This window comes from Podarcis pityusensis (genome assembly GCF_964106645.2).
Source record: "Podarcis pityusensis genome assembly, chromosome: 4".
In the NCBI taxonomy this organism is placed as follows: Eukaryota; Metazoa; Chordata; class Lepidosauria; order Squamata; family Lacertidae; genus Podarcis; species Podarcis pityusensis.
In genome coordinates, this window is record NC_138027.1 from 71,949,115 (window position 1) to 71,972,926 (window position 23,812).

At 41.6% G+C, this 23,812-nt stretch overlaps 1 protein-coding gene across 5 annotated transcripts in view; it reads left to right on the forward strand.

Annotated features, from left to right (window-relative positions):
* Positions 1-23,812, forward strand: part of ZBED1 (zinc finger BED-type containing 1) — a 142,213-nt gene that overhangs the window by 108,819 nt on the left and 9,582 nt on the right. For 3 of the 5 annotated variants that reach the window (XM_081001332.1, XM_081001336.1, XM_081001335.1), the window contains 3 exons: positions 1,936-2,037; positions 10,986-11,193; positions 21,777-21,984. In XM_081001332.1, coding sequence (XP_080857458.1) covers positions 1,936-2,037; positions 10,986-11,193; positions 21,777-21,984 — 518 coding nt within the window. Of the gene's footprint in view, positions 1-1,935; positions 2,038-10,985; positions 11,194-21,776; positions 21,995-23,812 lie in introns of all 5 variants that reach the window. The other 2 variants (XM_081001333.1, XM_081001334.1) reach the window with 2 other exon arrangements.

Below are 23,812 nucleotides of genomic sequence, written 5' to 3' on the forward strand. Positions count from 1 at the left end.
GGACTGAATGTTTATATGGTAAAAAGGTATGATTTGAATTTGTTCGTATTCTGTGATTTCTCTTGTTTTCTTTGCCCAGAGCTGCTACACATTCAAAAATCTTGTGATAGCTATTCATATATTGATAAGGAAAAGAATAAGACACAGGCTACATTAGTAATGGCTAATTTAGATCTGATCCCATTTTTAACTGCCAGTTTTGAAGCCTGCTTACTCTGAAGTAAATCCCAAAGAGTTCACTTGGAATAAACTAGCCATGGTATATGGTATTCCACTGTAAGTCTGACTGATATCCACAAGCAAAACATATGGGTTAACTTAATGTGAAGGTGGGACTTTAAAGGGTATCCGGATTGTGTCCCAAAAGATTTATCTTTTGGTAAGCATATTTAGGATTGTGTGTCTAATTCTGACACACAATCTATTATAATAGTTATAATTATAGTCCCCTCATTAGCTCTGTACCTATTAATCCTACCCTTCCTCCAAGGTACTTGGACCTCTATGCATATCCCATGTTTATGGCCTGTTGATCTACAGCTGAACACGAAATGTCATTTAAATCTCTCCAAGAGAAAACATATAGGCCTACAATATTTATAAATGTTTTTACTTGCAACCATTTCCCATGTAAGTGTCTCTGCTTATTTTTGTGCAGGTGTCTAAGAGAGGCTGGGTGAAAATATTTCCAAGCCCTCCTAAAGAAATAAAATAAAAGTCCAATGTTTTCAGGCTACTTCTAATGGTGCATCCTGACTGGTACATTTCATGTCACTTCACATTTGTCCTTACTGTCCAGGAATTTTGGTTTTGAGATTCTCCCCTGAATATACAGTTGCTATTCCTGGAATACTAAGCTCAGTATAAGGATTTTTCTTAGTAATGCTTAGTAATGCTGATCTTGGCTAATTGCACTTATACATCTGTGAACATGAGGCCACTGAAATCAGTTTCCTGAGAAGGGGAGAGTAGGTTTGATATGGCATTGTAAATATGCATGTTTCTGGCATTGTGGTCAGATATCCCTTCTGCTGACATACCGTATTTTGCCATCTATAGGACGTCCCCATGTATAAGACCCCCCCCCCATTTTAGGAGACTCAGTTTTAGGGAAATGAGGGGAGATGGCCCAAAGTTGTTGAGCCTCTTCCCCCCCCCCCACAGCTGGGAACAGGAAACACTTCCTAGATCAATTCTCGCACGCAGTGGCATTGGGGGGATTTGCACTCCCACCAGCCATTGTGCTCCGATGCCGCCAAGGGAGTGCCTGCCATGTGCAGGAGCATCAGGGGAAGTTGCGCTCAGGGAGCACAACCTCCCCCAATGCCACCGCACACGGGAAATGACCCAGGGAGCGCCCACAGTGCACAGCAGCATCGGGGGAAGTTGCGCTCCCACCAACAAGCTGGCTGACGGCATGCAGCTTCTCCCCCCCCCCCCATGTAGCTGCGGGCAGGAAACACCCCCCAGATCGCTCCCCGCTCACTGCGGCATCGAGTGAAGCCACGCTCCCACCAATGAGCTGGCTGGCAGCGCACCGCTTCTTCCCCCCCTCCATGCCACTATCCATGTATTGGACAACCCCAGTTTTTTGACGTGATTTTTGAGTCAAAAAACCTCGTCCAATACACGGAAAAATATGGTAAATTAATAAAATGTCCTGGTGCAAAGTGAGCTATTGCATTTTTTCTTAAATGATCCACTAAAGAAAAACCTTTTTTAAAAAAGTCTGTCCAGACTCCTAAAACAAAAAGTGGAACACAAAGTAAAATATTAAAAATATGTTTCTTATGTTATATTGTTAGTAGATTGTGTGGAAGCACTGCTGGTCTACAAATAACTTAAAGGTCAAGTTGCAGGCTCTCAAACCCAGTATGAATACTTTTGTTTTTCACTTAATTGATTTGGACATTGTTTTTCTGTTCCCTCTTTCAGTGGAGTTTTTATACTGTGATTTGGCTTCCATGAAGTCCATACATCAATTTGTTCAAGCATTTAAAGCAAAGAATTACCCACTTCATGTCCTGATCAATAATGGTAAGTTTTCTTAAAAGTTGCTTTTTGGATGAGTGCTCCCCTATTGGGATCCATAGCATTGTTGTATATTTTACTCCCTTCGCTTAGCAAAAGAACTGTGTCAGTGGGCACAAAGTTCTTGAACCTGAGAATTTTGTCCCCTGACTTCTAAGCTAAAGGAATTGTTTGTGCAAGAACCTGGTGTGCAACAGCAGTGGAGAAGGGCTAACTTGATATCAGGAATTGTTAGGAAGCATCCAGTATCAAATTGTCTTTATATTCTCTGGCAGTCTTCCTAACTTCATATGTTTTGGAGTACAGCTCTCACCAGCCTCGGCCAGCATGACCAATGCTCAGGGATTATGGGAGTTGCAGTCCAAAACATCAGTCCAAGCACACCATAAGCCAAGAGGGTACAGTAAAGAACCACCATAACAATCAAGGGATGGAGCAACCATTCAGTGTTCCTTGCCTACTGAGCATGCCCAGTCCTAACTGGGCTAGAACATGGGGTTTGAGAAAAGGGATTCCCCTTAAGACTTCTAGTACTACTGTAGACCTAGGGGTTCACCCAGATCTGCTGATAATTTCTTTTGGGGAATGAATGCTGCCATTTTGGAGATATATATATATATATATATAGAGAGAGAGAGAGAGAGAGAGAGAGATAAGTAAAGGTACAGGGACCCCTGACCATTAGGCCCAGTCGTGACCGACTCTGGGGTTGTGGTGCTCATCTCGCTTTATTGGCTGAGGGAGCCAGCGTGCAGCTTCCGGGTCATGTGGCCAGCATGACTAAGCCGCTTCTGGCGAACCAGAGCAGTGCATGGAAACGCCGTTTACCTTCCCGCCAGAGCGGTACCTATTTATCTACTTGCACTTTAGACGTGCCTTCGAGCTGCTAGGTTGGCAGGAGCAAGGACCGAGCAACGGGAGCTCACCCCTTCACGGGGATTCGAACCGCCAACCTTCTGATCAGCAAGTCCTAGGCTCTGTGGATTAATCCACAGTTCCAACCGCATCCCTTCTATAGATAGATATATGGATAGATATATTAATAGTATTGTATTGGTATCTAGGAAGTTTTCACATTCTAGACTGCTCCTCGGGGCAGAACAGTGTCTGTTCCAGATTATACCCCAGGTGACAGGTGGCAGTAGAGGGAATGTTAATGGAAATAGCAAGGGACAGAAAATGCTCCCCAGGACAAAGAAATGGGCTTCCTAATTTGATAGAAGCCGGGGTGAAAAAGTTATAAGTAATTCATATAAGCATCCAGGTAGCAGTAGGGGAACAGAAGAGCTTGCAGGAATGAGCTTCAGCTGGGCACATGGATTATTTTCTTCTTTTCGTTTGCCTACCAAACAATAGATCCAATTCTGGCTGAGGAGGGAAGGAGGAGAATAAGTGACTGTCAAGTTTAAACCATGAAGCTCCCTTGGGAGAATTTAACAAAAGAAAAGAGAGGGTGAAGAATTGAAATAAGTTTTGATTCAGTCTGACTTTTATGTAGTTGGGTGTCTTGCTTGTTTTCTGGAAAAGGGAATCGGGTTCAATAGAATAAAAAGGAAAAAGGAGGAAAGCCAAACGTTTCAAAGGCTTGTCAGTGTTTCCACACCTCAAATAGTGTCAGTAATGAAATTCATGTCCTATTGCCACCACTGAACATAAGTAAGTTGCCTTGTTGGTAGGAGATGAGATTCTGTGCCACATGAAAGTTATTCACTGGGCTTTTTCTGATAGACTTGTTCAGCTGTGGCGGGATCTTTAACCAGAACCTAATCCTTCAGAAATCATGTAGCATTTCCTGTCTTTGGCATCAGTTTAAGATGCATTCCATTTTCATTTTGTACCACTGGTAGAGTAAGTCTAGGCCAGTCCTTTCTCTTCTATTAAATACGATTTTTTTTAAAAAAACATAGACTTAATAACTAGTAGCATGTAACACTAAGCACTCCAGTTCTGATCTCTCTGGTTGACGAACTCCTTGCGAGTCGAACGTCTTGGCTCCCGAATGCCACAAACCCGAAAGTGAGTGTTCCAGTTTGCGAATGTTCTTTTGGAACCCAAACATCCGGTGCAGCTTCTATGGCTTCCGATTGGCCGCAGGAGCTTCCTGCAGCCAATTGGAAGCCGCGCCTTGGTTTCCAAATGTTTTGGAAGTCGAACAGACTTCCAGAACAGATTCTGTTTGGTTTCCAAGGTACTACTGTATAAGAATAGCCTGCTGGATCAGGCCAATGGCCCATCTAGTCCAGCATCCTGTTTTCACAGATGATCAATTGTCACATTACAGACCACCTTTTTAAGGAGAAATATTCTCTTTTGTTTTATTTTAATAACTAAAATATGGTCATTATTTCAGCTAGATTTTTGGGGGGGGGGTTGATATGCTGTTAGCTAATTTGATAGAATGTTGATGAAAACCAGAATAATTTTAATCCCCAGAAGGACTAATTTGGGCAAAAACATACGGGCAAAAATAAATTGCATACAGATTAATCCAATAATGGCTGAACTGGCAGCTGCAATTATCATGGCTCGGGGGTGGGGTGGGGGTGGGAATCATGATTCGTTAGCTTGGCTTCAGTGGGAAAAGCCTGCTCATGTGAATAAGCTCCTAGGCAATGATGTTCTCAACTTCTACAGAATTTCTTGTAAATGCCACACAAGACATGAATATTTGCAAGCATGATGGGTTGATTTAAGGGCAGGGGTGTAGGTTCCTATATCTCCATGTCTGTTCCATTTAGTTTAACTGAGGACCTGAAGATTTGTTGCGCACACTTTAAATTAATGTTCTCACAACAAAATATGTCAGGCAAAAGTGTGCAGTTTCACAGAAAGGTCAAGTCTTCCCTTTTTAGACTTTCGTTTTGCTTCACAGGCACCATTCTTCACAATGCACAATGTTCATGTGCACTGGTTACATTTTCAAAGCAAATGTGTAAAAAAAGTGCATAATAAATTGTTAATTTAGGTTAAAAAACAACAACTTGGTTTTTTATTTCACCATGAATGGCAGGAGAAAATGTATTTTATTTCTCCTTGATTTAATAAGTAAATTAGCACAAGTACTGCTCCTAAGCTCAGCTGCCATTACCGCATTAAGGTACCAAAGGAGAGAACATGGTGATTTAATAGTGCCAAAAGAAAAAGAGCTGAAGACTGCGTGAGAAATGTATGCATACTGTGAGCCCTTTTATTTATTTTTTGAAACTTCAGACTCCCTTTCTTACTTATTTAATGCAAGGTATTGTACAAATATTAAAACCTAGCTGAATGGAAAATAGCAATATATAAACTTTTTTCTTCTTTTTTTTAAGGATGGGTGAATAGGCAAGCAAAGTAGTCTGTTGCCAAAGGTCTTGCTGTTAAAAGCATGGAAAAGGACAACATTCCTTCTCCGTTGCCCCGGTTAGGAAATCCTTGTGTGGGGCTAAAAATCAATACTGCTCTGCTGAGAGATGTTAAGTGCATTCCCCCAAGATTCTCAGCATTTTACTCTGCCAGACTTTTCAAGGACATAACTCTGCTTCTGTTTTTCACTTTGCAATTTTCTGGTGTATGTACATATAAATTCCATATTTGTATCTGTGGAGGGTTGCATGACTTCACATGCTGGGCTACCTTTCCAACCATTTCAGGTTGAGTTGAATGGTCTGAAGGGTGGTTGTAAATGCATTAGACTGATTGTACTTGCAATCCTCTCTGCACCATCTCCATAGATGCAAATTAAGAACACCTGAAGAGGACTATTACGCCCATGGTGTTTGGGGGAACCCTGCTAGATGGCAGGCCATGACTCTTGCACACCATTTGCATTAAAATTGTGAGAGCTCTTTGGCTATCAACTTTTTTTCTCTCTCCATCAGATCTGGCAAATGCTCAGCATTTTAAAATGTTGGGCTTCATACTGTTGCTGTTGGGTTGCTAATAAAATGCAGAAACAGCCGTTTTGTGTGTTACAAGTAGGGATGGGGGAGGATTTCAGTTTGGAGCAAACTTTTTGGTTAGTATCTGACATACATGCTCAGATCTGAACATAGTCATGTGGGTTAGATTGCCCACCTATGAACATTTCCAAGTATGGCCTCTTCCAGTTTACAGTTATAGGGGTGTCCCCCACCCCAGGCATTTTGAGGGCTTCAATTTATTTCTCACCTAATGAAAAACATATCTAGGTGACTTACATGCACAATTTACAGTGCAATCTTAAATGGAACTAGGAGGGGTGAGTGCAAAATGGTAAATGACAATCTCTAAAGCTTTACTGACTTATATGCCTGCACAGGCAGGAGGTTCTGTAAGGGCACCCTACCCCCTTCTCACCCTGTGCATGGATCTTTTTCTAGTTATTTAGTTCTCTCATCCCACCTGCCTTGATTCCAATTGGAGATAATTAGTTGTGCCATCTCCAGTCTGACATAGGTGGCTGGTGTGATCCTGGCAGTGGCGAAGCTGCATGCTCCGGCACCGGGGGCGGAGAGCAGGCGGGGGCGTGGCTGGCTCACGTTCCGGGGGTGTAGCATGCTGCCTGTGGGGGCGTGGCGTGCATCCTGGGGCGTGGCATACATCCTGGGGAGTGGCATACATCCACGGGGGTGTGATGCCGGGTGTGGTGGGGGGATGTGTGGTGTGTGTCCGGGGCGGCAGCATGATGGTACCCCCCTCCCCGATGGTGCCGGCGGTGGTGTGCTTCACCTGTCCCCCTGTTCCTCCACCAGTGGATCCTGAAGCCCCTTGGATGAATGTAAGGGCCTTGGATCCATTAAGTTTGAAGCCTGCTCTGTCCTGTCCCTAGAACACTCTGCTTTGGGGCTTAATATGGGCCACTGCTTACAAAAGAACCACTAACTGTAGCCCTACACTCACAAATGTTATCCATGAAAATAGAGGAAGCTTCCATGACAGATGCACAGTTCGTAGAAGGCAGAAAGTCTCCTCTTCTCTTTCCTAATCCCCTCAAACTAGAGGATTTGGGGGTTAGGATTACTGTTGTTTTGTGTTAATTTCTATTATTAAACTTGAAAATTCAGAAGAGATATTGTCTTTGGGCACCTTCCTTTGCCATCTAGTTGTCTAGTTGTACTGCAAACTTCTGTCTGAGAAATATATTTACTTGTTGTCATGATGATATATGATTGCTTTGAATGAGAAATTGCTGCTCATAATCCATCTCTCTTCCTCTTCCACCCACCCACAAATATCTACAATTAGGCCTATCAGCTAATTTATGTTAATGGCAATTGTTGTAAAACATTTTTTAAAAACCCACAGATCTTGGAACTGAATTTTTCCTCTCCAGAAATTAAGCTTTGTTTGCTTTGTCCCAAAATCAGGCTTTATTGTTTGAGTGACTGGATACATAAATTCGTTTAATTAAAGTCATGGACACATACACAATGTAAACCGTAGAAAGTTTGTTGGCATCAGCTTGTATTGGATTGAATATTTTTATCCAAGATTTAGCTACTAATTAAGAAAGTTACTATTTTCAGTGCAAATATGAACTTCATAGCAGAATGTCATTAGACTTTTTGGTCACTATATTCTTAGTTGTATTATTCAGTAACTTTCACCCTCTTCTAGAAATCATGGACTGACATTTGACAGGATCTAGTCTATGTTTTATGGTTAGCAGGGTGGATAATGTTTATACTATCATTTGTTTGTTGTTTTATTTGAAGCATTTTAAGGCTGCCTTTCAGAGCAACCAACTCTCTCAAGGTGGCTTACATAAAATCTTACAATTAGGGAACAATTTTAGTTTACATACTTCCATGTATCAAAATGCATAGAGCGATTTTGCAACCAGTCTGATCTTTTCTTGTTGCATTTCCAAGCAAAACCTCAACAGTATCACATGCATCACTTTTTATTTAACAAAGAAAGTAGGTGGTTTTACTTCCATTGTTTCTCTTCATTCGCCTCCCCCCTTGGTATAGATTGTTTCCAGCTGAAGCTTTCCAATGTTCCATGCACTTAAATGCTCTCTCTCTCCAGTGTGGATTCCCTCATATATCATAAGGTTTCCCTTTCTGTGTATACTTTCCTGGGAGCAATCCCCATTAAAAACAGTGGGATATAACAGAGTAAACATGCCTAGGAATGGGCTGTTAATCTGTGGATTTGCTAAACTCTTAACCCATGGCAAATCTGGGGGTGGCAATACAAGTACACACAGAATCCCCCTCCTTTGAAAATGTAATTTGCATTGGAAGAAAGAAAGAAAAACCGTTGACCCTATTGCAAAAACACACTTGACTTTAGTTTGGCCTTAAGTGTGGGGATGAGGTATCTGTGAATAAGGCAAAGTAGGGACAATTTATCAGAGATAAGGGGCAGATTTTTCCAGTTTGTTTAAGATTTTGAATTCTAGAATGTTGCTTTCCAAACATTTTTCCCCTCAGTACCTGGAACATTCTCCTCTCTGATGTTAGAGCTCTCTTATTTTTCTTGCCATCCATTCCTGCTTCTGTAAGACAGCACACCATGGGGCAGTTTGAGTGTGAGTTTAATGGCCTGGTTCATACAAAACCCAAAGCCAAACCATGGCTAAGTGTGACCACAACAGTGTGCAGGAAAAAAACCCCATGGTAACCACAGCTTGTGAGGCAAATCACAAGCATCTAGTTTACATGTAACGCTAAGCCAAACCATGGTTTAGCTTCGGGTAGTGTGACAGAATCAGAAGCAGAAAATCACCAAAGTGACTGTAATTTTCCTGTAAGGGTTTGGCTTTACATTACATTTCACTGGGTCTGGGTGAAATCTCGGTTTATTGCAGTTAATTTTTTCCTGTGTTTGACCTGGCTGAGCCACTCCTGCCTTCTTCCCAAAAGACATCTTCATTCAGAGCTATTTCAAGTACATAATTCAGACTGGATCTTGCTGAATGTCAGAGTTAATGTGCAATTATATGGATTGCCTCAGAATCTTGATATCTACTTGCATGTACACTAATAGGAGATCAGAAACTGCTAAACAAAATATGCCTTGGCACACACTGTACAGATTATTCATAAATGCGCTTGCTGCTGCTTTACTTTTTCTATTGATGTCTGTTTAATCAAAGGCTTTTGAAACCAAGCTCGCTAAACTAAATTAGTAAATTGCATATAAATGACAGTCCTATCAAAACAGAGAGGGCTGGGTTTTTTTAATAATAAAAAAAGTGTCACTAACATTCTGTCTGCTGCCAATCCTTGTTCCTGAACTTGCTGCTATGTGCTATCAGACACTAGGGAACATTAGGAATCCAAAGGCAATTAGCAGTGAAATCTATTCAAAAAGTAGTTGATTTGTAAGAGCTCTCTTATGAAAAGTTTAGCAAAAGAATTTTTAGAGTGGGCAAAAGATGAAAGTGCACCATGTTCTTGGCAACAAATAGTTTCACAGTTATTGGCAGTAGAAAAATAGAACCGCTTTTGTTGCTCAAGTTCACCCCTTTAGGACCCATGAGTAAAGCTGAGGACATGTTTGGATGCTAGAAAATCAATAGTCTACAACTTTTAGTGCCTGGTGAATGTTGTGTAGTTAATAATTTAAAAAGGGGAAGTTGTTCTTCCAAGGCTTTTCCTTTTATCTGAAAGCAGGTCTCTGTGTATGTATGTTTGCTTTATTTCCTTCATTTCCTTCTAGCGCTCAGCAGGTTTAAAATAGCACAAACATACATTTCAGGAAATATTTTTTTGGGGGGAAGCAGTTGTATCTCTTTGGAGACTAAAAACTGTTGGAGATGGCAAGAAAAATATAAAAATAGTGATTTATTTGGGTGGGGTGTGTGTGTCGGACCACATGATGAATGTGTCTACAGCATAAAGTCAGAGAGAAACAATAGCCAAAGTTATTGTGCCAAGAGGACTGAATGAACTAAGTATGCAAAATCTGTACAGTAGAGGCAAAGCAGGCTTTCCCTCCTCTGGGGATCTTTGAGCTGAGCTAGCTCAGGGCCAGTTCCCAAGGCAGAAATGAGGTTTTTGTGGAATGCAAAAACAATTCAGTAGTGAGAAAGCAATCAAGCAACTGCTTTGGTACTCGCTCAGTACATCTGCTTTTCCTGGGCTTTGTTTTTGGTCATGTGAAGGAACTGTCCCTGAAGGTGGTGAGTCCAAGGTGGAAGAAAGCAGGGCATGATGTATTACTTGCATGATGGCACTTCTTCATTTCATCTTCTTGTGGAAATGGAGTTGCTTGGAATTCCATTATTTTGGGAAGGAGCTCATTTTTTTGCAGGTACTTGGAAGTTTATAAGCTTATATATATGTATATAAACACACACACACACACACACACACACACACAAAATTGATGAATTCAGGTAGTTTTTTTAAAAAAATTATTAAATTTATATACCACCCTTTGTGTAGTGGTGTTAAATATCTCATGTTTATGAATAAGTAGTTTGTTAAGGGTTCTGGGAATTGTAGTTTTGTGACTGGTAAGCTACAGTCTCCATGTTTCTTTGAGGGGAATTATGTGCTTTCAAGGGGACGCGGGTGGCGCTGTGGGTAAAACCTCAGCGCCTAGGACTTGCCGATCGTATGGTAGGCGGTTCGAATCCCCGCGGTGGGGTGCGCTCCTGTCGTTCGGTCCCAGTGCCTGCCAACCTAGCAGTTCGAAAGCACCCCCAGGTGCAAGTAGATAAATAGGGACCGCTTACCAGTGGGAAGGTAAACGGCGTTCTGTGTGCTGCGCTGGCTCGCCAGATGCAGCTTGTCACGCTGGCCACGTGACCCGGAAGTGTCTGCGGACAGCGCTGGCTCCCGGCCTCTAGAGTGAGATGAGCGCACAACCCTAGAGTCTGTCAAGACTGGCCCGTACGGGCAGGGGTACCTTTACCTTTACCTATGTGCTTTCAAATGTACGATGTGTAGCAGCCTATATAGTGGTCCATTCACCACAAGCAGGCTCCTGTATACCACAAACTTCACCTGCACTCTTTCTTTTCTTTTTAAACTTCACAGCTGCAGTGATGCTGGTGCCGGAAAGGAAAACAGAGGATGGGTTTGAGGAACACTTTGGTATTAACTACATGGGACACTTCTTGTTGACTAACCTTCTCTTGGAAACACTGAAGCAATCAGGAACCCACAGCCACAATGCTCGAATTGTCACTCTCTCATCAGCTACCCATTATGTAGCAGAATTACGTCTTAACGATCTGCAAAGCAGGTATATTGAAATAAAATGAAAAACTTCACTGTACCTCAAGTTTACAAAAGATTGAAACCAGAATTCCAGAATTTAGCTCGTTTGCCTTGTATATCCAGACTTATTTATTTCATATTTGTATCCCATTCCCTCCCTACAAGACGTTTTGGGAAAATTCAGGCTGGGACAATTTTTGAAAAGTCTCTTGCCTTTATGAGCATGAATCTTGGGTTCTGCACATCAAAACATTTGCTCCCAGTACCAGCCTATTCCTCCTTCTAACACCCCCCCCCCTTTGGAATGCACTGTAATAACATATGAAGGCTGCAGTATTTAGTTGGGTGAAACACTGTCCTGCTTAATCAGGAATCAGATTTATTTTAAATAAAAAAATGATTCGAAAGAATTATTTTTAAGAGAAACACTTATGAAGAATCCAGATGGCAACCACCATCTTAAGGGCCATTCTGTATTGTGTGTGCGCAGGGGGTAATACCTCTACAAAGGTGTTGGCTGGGCTCTTCACTTTTCAGGGATGCTGTGGTTGCACCCATGCTGAATAAGGGGTTGAGGTTCAAAGTCCCTTCTAGCCGCATGATTCCATAAATTCATCCTCTAAAACACACACAAAATGACTTTTTCTTTAGGGCAAGTTTTCTTATATGCAAATTACCGTATTTTTCTCCCTATAGGACGCACTTTTCCCCCTCCAAAAATGAAGGGGAAATGTGTGTGCGTCCTATGGGGCGAATGCAGGCTTTCGCTGAAGCCTGGAGAGCGAGGGGGGTCGGTGCGCACCGACCCCTCTCGCTCTCCAGGCTTCAGGCAGCTATCCGCTAGCCGTGGGAGAGCTGTGTTTGGGGCGCGCTGAGCTCAGCATGCCCCAGGCTTCGGGCTTCGCGCAGCTCTCCGCTAGCCGTGGGTCGCGCAGCTCTCCCACGGCTTGCGGATAGCAGCCTGTTCTGGGGGCTGGGGTTGGGGGAAGCTCGGGCTTACCCTGCCCCAGCCCCGCACCTGGGGGGGAAAGAAAATTTTTTTTCTTTATTTCCCCCCAAAAAACTAGGTGCGTCCTATGGGCCGGTCCGCCCTATGGGACGAAAACTAGGGTAATTCAAGTTTAGTTGGTTTGATTTATTGATTAGACAAATCAACATTTCTTTAATTGTGTGACAACCTTCCAAGTTAACCTTCAGAAAGGGGGAGGTGTGGGAGGCAGAAGTCCTCATCCACAGCTGGAAATGATGCCCGTTTGTCATGCTGAGGACCATCATTTCCTGCTGGGGAGCATGGGATTTGCAAAGTCCTCCACCTCCAAATTCATTTAGCCATGCAAAAGAAGAAACTACAATTTCCTGCTCCTCGATATTTCCCAGATTCTCTGTTGCCCAAGATGCTACCCTTGCACAGTTTTCAGATGACAGAAAAGGCAAGTAGGGAGGAAAACATTGTAGAAGGGCCACAGTTCAGTGGCTAGCATCTGCTTTGCATGCAGAAGGTCTCAGGTTCAATTCCTGGCAACTCCAGGAATGTTCCCTGCCAGAAATCCTGGACAGCTGCTGCTAGTCAGTAGACAATTCTGAGCAAGAGGCTCCTGGCTGTTTGGATTCCCAACCTACACAGAGTCTAGCACTTCTCCACTGACTGTCAGTTTCTCTCATCAGTTTTGCTCTCCAATTGGCAATATTCCCCTTCAATACTCTTGCCAGTTGGCAGTCGTTCTGGCATGTGCTGGATATCATTTATTCTATTTAAATGTTGCCATATTTCTTTTCATCCACCTGCCTGCTCCTTAACCTTTTTCATTGGGTTAATCTATTCTTCCTTTGCTCTGTTTTAGGAGAAGCATAGAGGGGGAATTTATAGGTCTCTAATCCCAGCCCCTGCTTATTATGCAGGAAATGCAGAGCTTAGAGCTGTGCCATATACCCTATTGCCAAACCATTTTTCTACCCAGCCATTCCTTTTGCATTGCTAGAACTGTGTTGTCTTCTTTACTAGCATGGTGTGACTTTGGAGACTGATACTAGTTGCTAAATTCAACATCCTCAAAACAACAACAAACCTCTGGTTACGTGAAACATATTCAATAAACACACAAGACGTTACAGCAGCTACTACTATGCTATAAGAGCCACTGTCCTGTGATATCGTAAATGAGTTTGTACTACTGATAAAGCCCAGGACGGCAAAACAAAGCTAATATTCTGGAAATCCTTGTCTCTTCCTCTTATCATTTAAACCGTTAACATTCCAAGATATAATTTTTAATTTTCTTTTTTTTCTTTTCTTTCTTTTCTTTTTTTTATTTACTCAATGAAACCATTGTAGATAATAAATAAAGATTAATGAATCTAGAAATCCTTGTCTTAGACTCTGTGAAAGGATTCTGTGGAACTGTAACAACCTTTCATGTGGAATAGACACACATGCATGAACCTTACGCATAAACTGATTAGAGAATGAACTGATCCACTGGGTCTTCTACTTTTTTCGTTGAACTTTATGAGCTACTTCTGTTAAAATCTACAATTTAATACAATGAATAGTGTATTTTATTTATTCAAACATACAGCCGGTTACGTCTTGTGTGTTTATTGAAATTCAACATCCTGACAAACTTGGATGGATTAAAGGAGCTAATAAGTCATGTCAGGGTAATGTCTTTTTAGGTATAAGAATGGAATGCATATGTTGTCGTCTTCTCTTCCATGGCAGCCTGATGGAACAGCCTCTGTGTTTCTACTAATGTAACCCAAGGCAGATTATGAAAGTCACAGAGTATGAACCTAGGTATATTGTGGAATGCAGAGAGTGGCCTACAGGGTGGAATATCTGAATATATCTGAGTACCTGTATGAAATCATTTCAGCTGAAAAGTGCACAATGAGTGTGTAGGGTTCAACCAGGCAGAGCGCCTTTTCGGTAGTGGCACCCTCCCTGTGGAACACCCTCCGTCCAGATGTCAAGGAGATAAAGAACTGCAACTTCTAGAAGACATCTGTATTGGGAAGTTTTTAATATTTGATGCTTTATTATGTTTTATATATTCTGTAAGCCGCCCAGAGTGGCTGGGGAAGCCCAGCCAGATGGGCAGGGTATAAATAATAAAATCACCATCATCAGCTAAACTTTGGTTTTGTATAGCACATCCTTGCATTGTGAGAACTCATTCTGTTTCACAAGCCTATTGCATGTGAGCTACACATTACCAAGGCCACATCCTCCTTACTGATCTGTATTTGCATACTTCATCAGAAGGTGCTTTTCAAGAAGTACAAATCCAAAGCTCACTTGGATATATGGAGTAGTTGTTGTTTTTTTGAATCCTGGCTTGCTTACACACAGTGTCAGTGAGAGATGCATAGGCTTAATTTAGGGGTGCCATTTGGAGAGGGTGGAAGGGTAGTGAACTCCCTCTTCCCCTGGTATTTCAGGACTCGTGAGTATTCCTTTGGGTCACTTATAGCTTTGGTTACTTAGAAGTATTTATTTTTATACTGCCTTTTGACCCTGAGATGGCTTCCAAGGAGGCTCATTTCTCTCCCCCCTGCTTAAAATTCTTGGGAACTGTAGTTTATCCCCACACACAGAGTCTCCAATACCATCAACAAACTACAGTTTCCAGGATTCTCTGGGGGATTCTTTAACTGTATGCTGGGTATGCAGCCACGGTTTGCAAAAAGAAGCACCACAAAACCAACTTTTAAAATAATCAAAGAGCAGTGTTAAAGCTTTTACATCAAAAACCATTTCAGGACAGGTGGAACAAGAATTGTTTTCGTCTTTCCTATTCACCTGAAGGTCTTCAGGAATACCAGGCTGCTGCCCCAGGAAAAAACCCACCCTGTCCTGCATTCCCACAAACACATTTCTTTTGTTTTGGTGGTGGGACATCTGACAGGGTCTCGGAAGATAACAAAAAGTAAACACAACAAATACCTTTAAGATTCATAACTTCTTAGCAATTTAATCTTGGATATATCTCAAGAACAGGTTTCTGTACAGTTCTGTGACTCATCTTCCCCCATTCCCTTTGCAACACATACTACTGAAACCTGTAATGGTGCTCCGGTTTCCTCCTTAAGAGTTTTGGCTTAGCAAATTTCTTAAATGACATTTCAACAAATGTCTCATTTTAGCATGCAGTGTTTTGATAGCCTTTCTTCTGTGTTCTCCTCTGAAATTGCGGGGCCAGGAGAGAGCATAATGTAGGTATAATCATGCCAGCTAGAATTTCTCCTGAATGGGCAGCTGTCTTTTCCTGCCTGTTACAAAAGTCTTATCATTTTACTTCAAGAGAGGAACTTTAATTTGCACTCCAGGCCTCCATATCTTGGAAATATCCCCCTCTTTTGTGGGGAAAACAGAAAGCAGCAGCATCTCCTTAAGATCCTCATTATAAAGCCCTTGAAGAGCAGTTGGACCAAACAGGAGGCCCACATTTTGTTAGTGAAATATTGTATGAAAAGTGGTTTCAACAGCTCTTTCCTTATATGTTGACTGTAAAATAGAGCATTGCACCTGCATTTGCTTATAGAGCTCCTTAGTGACTTCAGTAAACACAATAAGGTATTTTAAGAGTAGCCATTACCTTACTAAATATTAATCTAACTCACTTGTTTTCCTGTCTTCCACTGCTCGTGATTACCATTGTTACAAGTGAAATTGCCTTTAGACAAATGGCTGTAATGATTCCAGCCCACATATGCAACAGAAGGCTAGGCAGTAATTTCATCCCGAACTTACCTTTTTGCCTGAATATTTATTGCGGTGCTGTCAGTATAACAGCATGATAGATTAGGAGGTTTTGCATTAAAATGATTCTTAAGTAAAGTAGACATGAATATGTTGAACAAGCCCCTGCAGGACCTTTTTAAAGCTTCTGAAGCTTTCTTTGTTTCTTGGATGCTTCATTTCAGAAGTTTTAGATCTTTGGAAAATTCAAATAGTGAATACTATAAGCCTGTTTGTTCTATGGAATTCATTCCTGTCAATGTCCATTTAAACATTATGTGTGTTTACAGTTATGATAACCTCCATTTGTTTTCCAGTCAATAACTGTGAGTTGCGTTTATCGACTGTTACTGGCGGTGATGTGGGTTTTCCATAGAATTTTGAAATGCAACAATATTCCCTTGAAGTTTAGGGTAATTTGCATTGGGTAATTTCCACTGGAGAATTTTCAGGTTTTGAGAGTTATCCAATTTAGTTTGCTTATTTTACCCGTATTTAGTAAGCAAAGCTAAAATTGTTGAAACTGCTAGGCTTGCCCAGTAATATATTTGCAGATTAACTTATTTTTCCATGTAAAAATTAAAACACTGGGGATTTTTCTGCCCTTTGTCATTTATTACTGATCTTGAGTATTGGACCCTAGTTCTCAGTCTGGTCCACTTTAAGTTATCAGGTAAAATAAGCACAGATACCACACACTGGCTAACATAAGCAATACATTTTGTATGCTATTTTCTAGGCAAGATTTGCCTAAAAACTCTTTTGATGGGAATACTGTTGTGGTTTGATTTTTCAGATTGTTTGATTTCCTTTATTTTGCTTGCTCTGGGATGTATTTCCATGAGGAGAGGGTTGCAAACCACATAAATTTGGGTGACATGCTGATTCAAACCATGGCTTAGCTCACAGCACTGAAGCAGACGGAGGACCACAGGAGGAGCATTGTGGCGACAACATCCTCTCCAGAAGCCCACACACCTTCTTATTTGCACAAAGCCATGATTTGTGCCCCATTTCTCTGACTGTGTTCTGTGGAACCCTGGGATTCTGCAAAGCAGTGCAAGGGGTTCTGCAATTTTTAAAAAATGTAATGGTGGAGAAGCATGCACAGTGTGTGATTTCCACTGAGTTGCAGCCATTGAGATTAAATGCCCTTCCTCTTCTTTCCTTCCTTTCCAAGAGCTAAATCAGTAGTGCCCAGTGTGGGCAGGGCAGTGTTGATTACCTGGCTTCCCAACCCTGTGCTTTGTTGTTCGTTACTGAAAGGGTGTGTGTGTGAGAGGCAGCAGGGAACTTACTTTTGCCATTGCCTTATCCTTCCTTCTCTTCATAGCTAGCAGTAACACACTGCATTGGGAAGCCCGGTAAGCAACACCCTGCCCACACCATACCACTACTGGGTTAAATTAGCTGTTGAATCACTTGTCATGGGAATTCTTTGTCCCCCTCTTAGCGCCTTCCATTGAGCTGCAGCCTGCAAGCAAGGGTTCAAAATGCTACTCCTTTTAACACTGACAGACGCTAGGGGAGTATTGGCTTTGTCCTCATTAGATCTGGTAAGTATCTGGGCAGCCGTTTCTACATACTGAGGGTTAAAGACATTCTGTGTTGGGAATGAAGGCTCTTTATGAGGCAAAAAAATAGTTGTCCAAGTTTCCTATATCATCTGAAGGCAGCCCTGTTTAGGGAAGCTTTTAATGTTTGATGCATTACTGTATTTTAATATTTTGTTGGAAGCTGCCCAAAGTGGCTGGGGAGGCCTGGCCAGATGGATGGGGTATAAACTATATTATTATTATTATTATTATTATTATTATTATTATTATTATCATCCTTCTCAGAGCACCTGCGTCTTTTCGCTCTTCTCATTTCTGCCTTACTTCTAGTGTTAGCAGGCTGTGTTTCCCAGGTTGTTTAATTAGGTCCACAGTCTCGTCAACAGTGAGTTGATTCATGACCAATTTAGGGGCAGCTTGATGGTGAGAGAAGAAAAAGAAGATGGACAGGAACAACCCCCCCCCCCCAAAAAAAATCAGAATGTTCCTTCCACACTGTCTCTTCAGTACCCTACTGTGCTGCTGCTACAGTTTGTTTGTATTGCATAAAGAGTTTAAGGGGTCAAAGGGTTGTATGAACAGAAACTTTAAAAGTTTTATAATTTTAAAAGGATAAAAGCCGTAAAAATAAATAAATTGAAGCATACAGAAGTAGTCACCAGAAGGTTAAGAAGGCGGCTGTGAGGCTGATTAGCTCTTTGGGGTAATTTACAAGGCTGGCTTCATAACATTTTACAGCGTTGGTCGCTGGGGGTTATCAGAGCCACGTAAACAACCTTGCTCTCGGCAGAAAAGAGGAAAAGTGGCCAGTAGTCAGCCCCCGTGTTACAGTTAAAACAGAGTTTAAAAAGAATTTTAAAAAGGAATCTGTGGAGCTCTGATAAGCGCGTCTTACCTCAGCGCCATCTTGACCGGAAACCCTTTGTTACAACTCATGATTTGTCTCTAACACTGACAGAGATAAGGACTCTTTCTGGTGAGAGCCAAAGCCTAAAGGATGACAAGCAAAGCAAAGGCTTCTCTCATCAGTGGCTATCAGCAGCAGAGTTTTTCAAAGTCTCAAGAGTTGATACTTCTAAAAGTTGCAGCTCTGGCTGGCTCCTCCGATGTTCAACTCCATGCCCCCTGTTTATATATATATTGCTGCAAGCATTCTGCTATATTTTTGTTTAACGTGAAGGGTTCCAGCGCTAAAAAAAAAAAAAAAAAAAAAAAAAAAAGCTAGAGAAGCACTGTCTCAGTATTGTATGCAAACAAAGTCAGTATGCTTGGAGTGCTTTCTGTTGAGGGCTTCATTCCATAGAAGGATGCCTCTGAATACCAGTTGCTGGAAATCCCAGGTGGACTGAGTGCTGTGGTGCTGAAGTCCTGCTTGCCTGCTCCCCACAGGAATGTAGCTGGCCACTGTGAAAACAGGATGCTGGACAGACAAGCCTTTGGCACGCTCCAGCAGACTATTCTTAAGGAGAAAAGATTCATATTTGACTGTGTTCTTGCCCTACTTATCTGCTGCCGGTTAGAAATAAGTGTCTAGACAGCTTTAATAAACACTAGTTTTCTGGCTGCTCACCAACTGTTAGAGAAATCTTGGCAACATATATAGACGCTAATATCTCTAGACTTGTTGCCAGAGACATGTGCTGCCTGCCTTTCACCCTGTTGTATTGCATATTGTGTGTGTGTGTGTGTGTGTGTGTGTGTGTGTGTGTCAGCCATACATATATACACACACTCACGTGCATGTAAAGATCAAGATTCGGAGCATCCACTGTGTTTTAAGGAAAGAAGCAAAATAGCTAAAGGAGGGTGATAAATGGAAAAGACGCCGCTTATGAGCATCTTTAGTATTTCAACCACAGTTTACAGATAGTTCTGCAGCAAAATGTGTGAAAAACTTACCTAAATCAGTAGAAAGTCGGCATCTATAGTTGCACACAGGACTGAATCCAGTTGTTGTAAATCTGCAGTTTCTTGTGAGCACTGGACTCTTGATGTAATCATGAAGCTCTATCCTGCCTGGAAGATCAGCCTTATTCAGGCATCCTTGAAAATTGGAAATTCCACCTCAGGGAGGGCACAGAGATTAGCATTCCAGCTCTAACCTGTCTACCATCCTCAATGCCTTCAAGCAAGAAGCCTGTTTCTACCCATTTAGGCTCTTCAGCTTACAGATGGTGATGGGAATTGGGAAGCTAGCATTATCATCTTTGTGTGTGGAATTTCCATTTTATAATAATGTCTTTGATAGGACTACCTTCTCTCAATTAATAGGCCAGATATTCAATCTAAAAGGATGATTTTTTAAAAAGGAATAGTGCATCAGTCTTGCACATAACGGCAAACTGACCACTGAGCATATGCAAATAATTTCCACATTCCATGCAACTAAAAACCTGGTCACCAGCTAAAGGACTGAATATATCTATGGCTGTCTGGGTTTTTTCCCCTTAGCCTAAACAACAGCGATGTTTTACAAACATAAGGCACAAATAATTAAGAAAGCTTTATGAGTTCTAGAGTGCTTCTGTTTTCCTCACCAAGTGCTGAAGCCAAGGTGTATTGCAGCATTTTACATGTGGCCTTTTGTTAGAAGTAACGTTACGGTATGCAGAATAACAGCACTTTTGTTGAAACATTTAGCAATCTGCCTATGCCTGAGTACATTCTTAATATACTGCTTTGCCCCCTAGACAGATTAACACCTTGGAAATTGGAGGGAGGTAGATTGGGAAAGGAAGTGCCAGGGTTTTTGATGTGTAGAATATACAAGTGGTTTGTGGCAGCCAGGAAATCCTGGCTTCTGGCAACATTGAGGTTAATTATAGCTGTCTTTTGTGAGCTGTGCACAATTATGTGTCTCTGAAGAATGAGCCCTAACAAGAAGGCAGGGTAGAGGGGAAAAAGGCCTCCAGGAACCTAGAAGTGACATCAAGTAGCCACTTGATGTATTATTCTGACCTTGTGTCAATCAATATGCGTCATTCTCCCCTTCAGGTGTAGTGCATTTGTCAGCAGTTTAAAAAAAAATGAATAAAAGAACATGGCACAAAAGGAACAGAAGTTGAAGCACAGGCCTTGGTAGGCTCATGTTGTCCTCTCTCTTTCTCTCTCCACACAGCGCATACCATCTTGTGCTCAGCTGAGCATGAATTTGCAGTAAAGTGGTACCTCAGGTTACAGACACTTCAGGTTACAGACGCTTTAGGTTACAGACTCCGCTAACCCAGAAATAGTACCTTCAATTAAGAACTTTGCTTCAGGAGGAGAACAGAAATCGTGCTCCAGCAGTGCAGCAGCAGCGGAAGGCCCCATGAGCTAAAGTGGTACCTCAGGTTAAGAACAGTTTCAGGTTAAGAACGGACCTCCAGAACGAATTAAGTTCTTAACCCGAGGTACCACTGTATTTGGAGCACAACCTAAGATGCTGTTGCAGCCAGAAACAGGAGGTCTTGTCATGTTCTAGAATAAGGTGTAACCCTTAAAATGTAGTACAGCCAGAAACTGAACAGTGTTAGAGGAGTAACTGATCCAGAGGTTTGGGGGGAAGCTATTTTCCCTCACCACCTCCCAAGTTCTACCAGGTGACCCCAGAACAGGTATTAGCGTTTTATATCTAGAGAGACTTGAAGCCATGCTCTTCCATTGTGCAAGTCCTGTGCTTTAATCGTGCAAATGAGAGAATGGGCTGTGATCACAAAAGCGCACTTGCTAGTGTGTCTGTACTATGTATCTTTTTGTTAATATGTGGCTGTTAAAATTTGCAGGTAATTTTTCACTGTGTCCAGTTAACTTTTCCATATGCTGAAGGCTCTGTCTCACATTTTCATGTTTGTTTTCCATTTTATTCAAGCCATACTTAGTTTTCAATGCTAATACAGTAAGTGCAACAGTTCTTTTTTGTGAGATCTGTGAAGCAGAGGCTGCCTATTTTTAACCTCTATAAATGTAATACGAGACTTCCGGAAGTCACAGGAAATAACACATACGGTGTTCTGAGATTCATAATTTAATTCTCCCAAGGGAGAACAATACCAGTCGGGTGCCAATACTACAGTTTATATTAACAGGCAGGTTTATCTAAAGCACTTTCCATAAATGACACAATGAACTCTACTGAAATAATCACTTTGGCAACTGCAAGCAATGTGTTTTGAGAAGATAAGCCCATTTGAGGGCCATTTTGTCGTATTGCTGCTTCTCTTATCCACTTCTCTATAATTTATTAAAACTTGTAACCAATCATGTGTCCTATAGCACACATCACAGTTACCTTCAGAGAATTAATTCACTTCTGTGTTTTTCCACCCCATGTAGTTGCTTGTATTCACCCCACGGAGCCTACGCCCAAAGCAAACTTGCCCTTGTTATGTCTGCCTACCGACTACAACATCTCCTGACAGCAGAAGGGAGCCACGTGACTGTTAACGTTGTAGATCCCGGAGTAGTGAATACCGATCTCTACCAAAATGTCTGCTGGGCAGCGAAAATGGTCAAGTGGATGACAGGCTGGCTTCTCTTAAAGGTACCTGGAGGTATTGTCAGAGTGTCATTTTGTGATGAGGTCTCCTGTGCATGGCTAAAGATGTATTCAGTACTGCTAGTGGCTCACAAATTTCTCATCTTTTCTTGTTGTGTTCTTCCTGTGCTGCTAACATGAATCAGAAACACCTCTGCCTTAATATTAATTAATATTAATTAATATTGCACACAGATGGCCAGCTGGCAGCCTAGCTAGTCCCTAGCTGGTCTTACGCTTTCCCCAGACCTTCCAGGTCAGACTTGGTGCTCACATGATGCTGCACACCCAGGCAACATGTCTTTGGCCAATAGCTTCCGACTCCAGTGACATAAGTCTCCAGGGACATTTCTCCCTTTGCTCATGAAAGGTTGAATACAGGCTTCAAGGACCGCCTCTTTCCATATGCACCTGCACAGAATCAGATCATCTTCTGAGACCCTTCTTCATGTGCCACCTCCCTGCTGTTTGCACTAGTGCAACTTACTTACCTTTGTGAATTTTAGAATGAAAGGGCATGGTTGGGATAACAAACTGTTGTACAGTTTATAAGTCTGACATGTACAGTATCTCACAATGTGAAAAGCATGGCAGACTTCTCCAAAGAGCTTTGGTCAAACCCTCAGAGGTAAATTTCACTAAATTCTGCATGGCTTACTCACAGGTTAATAGGACTGTAATCTGAATTCAGTGGGTAGTAGTCAACTAAGTTTTACTCCAACTTAGACCCATTCAAATTAATTAACATGATTCAGATAGGTCAATTAATTTCAGTAGGTCTACTTTGGGTAAAACTTAGTTGACGACCACCCAGTTAACATGATGCTACACATCTACTTTTAGATAAAATTGCAGAAATAGTTACAAAGGGGAAATATGTGTTTGTCTTTCATATATATTTGAAAGAGTTTACTGAATTAAAGTTGTGTTACACTAAAATCTTCCCTAATGTTGGATTACGGCCTAGATTGTTCACACTTGGCAGGTGGATTTAAAACTTTGATATGAATATACAACCAGTATAGTGAAGTGTTTATAATCTGAAATAGTGTCTAAAACCAAATTCTTAATACAATAAAACAATTCATTGGAAATACCTGATAATACTGTTTAAAAATAATACTTTAAAAGAAAAAGTGAATTGTTGACAATATACCCAGTGGGAGGGGGACATTTCTGAAGAAGAAAAAAATTGTTTTATGACTTAAGTATAGATTGTTTTTTCTAGTGTGATTTGCATCCAGTGGCATATTCTTCCAGTGGCAGATAATGCAAAAAAACTTCAGCCTGGACCCACCATAAGCAATGTGATTCTAGTAGGCTGAATTAAATTGTGCCCTTTGTGCTTTCAAGTATGTTTCTTTTATTCTGGTCAGATAAGCTCCATGTCCTGGCCTGATTTTGGAAAGTCCTGTTGCAGCCCTCTGGGAAATAATTGGGCACTGATCTACTGTAACGGCGGCTGTGATCCGTTAACACTTCACAGAATTACTGATCTATGCGTGTGCCCCCTGATGTAAATCCATGCTGAAATTAAAAAACAATGAGAATGCTGAATCACAGTGCATATGTGAACTGTCAGGAAGTAAATGCTGCACTGGACTGAAACATAGGTTTCTTAAAAGTGCCCAGCATTGGCTGTAATCTCTTATTCCCTTTCCATTGCCGTCAACAGCATGTAGGGTTCTTTCTTTCTTTCTTTCTTTCTTTCTTTCTTTCTTTCTTTCTTTCTTTCTTTGGAAATGTCTGTCTTTATGTAATGCTCTGAGGTTCAGTCTCCAAGGAATTAGGCAAGTAGGCAGCCTTTCTCCGGCAAAAAACAACAACTATAGCA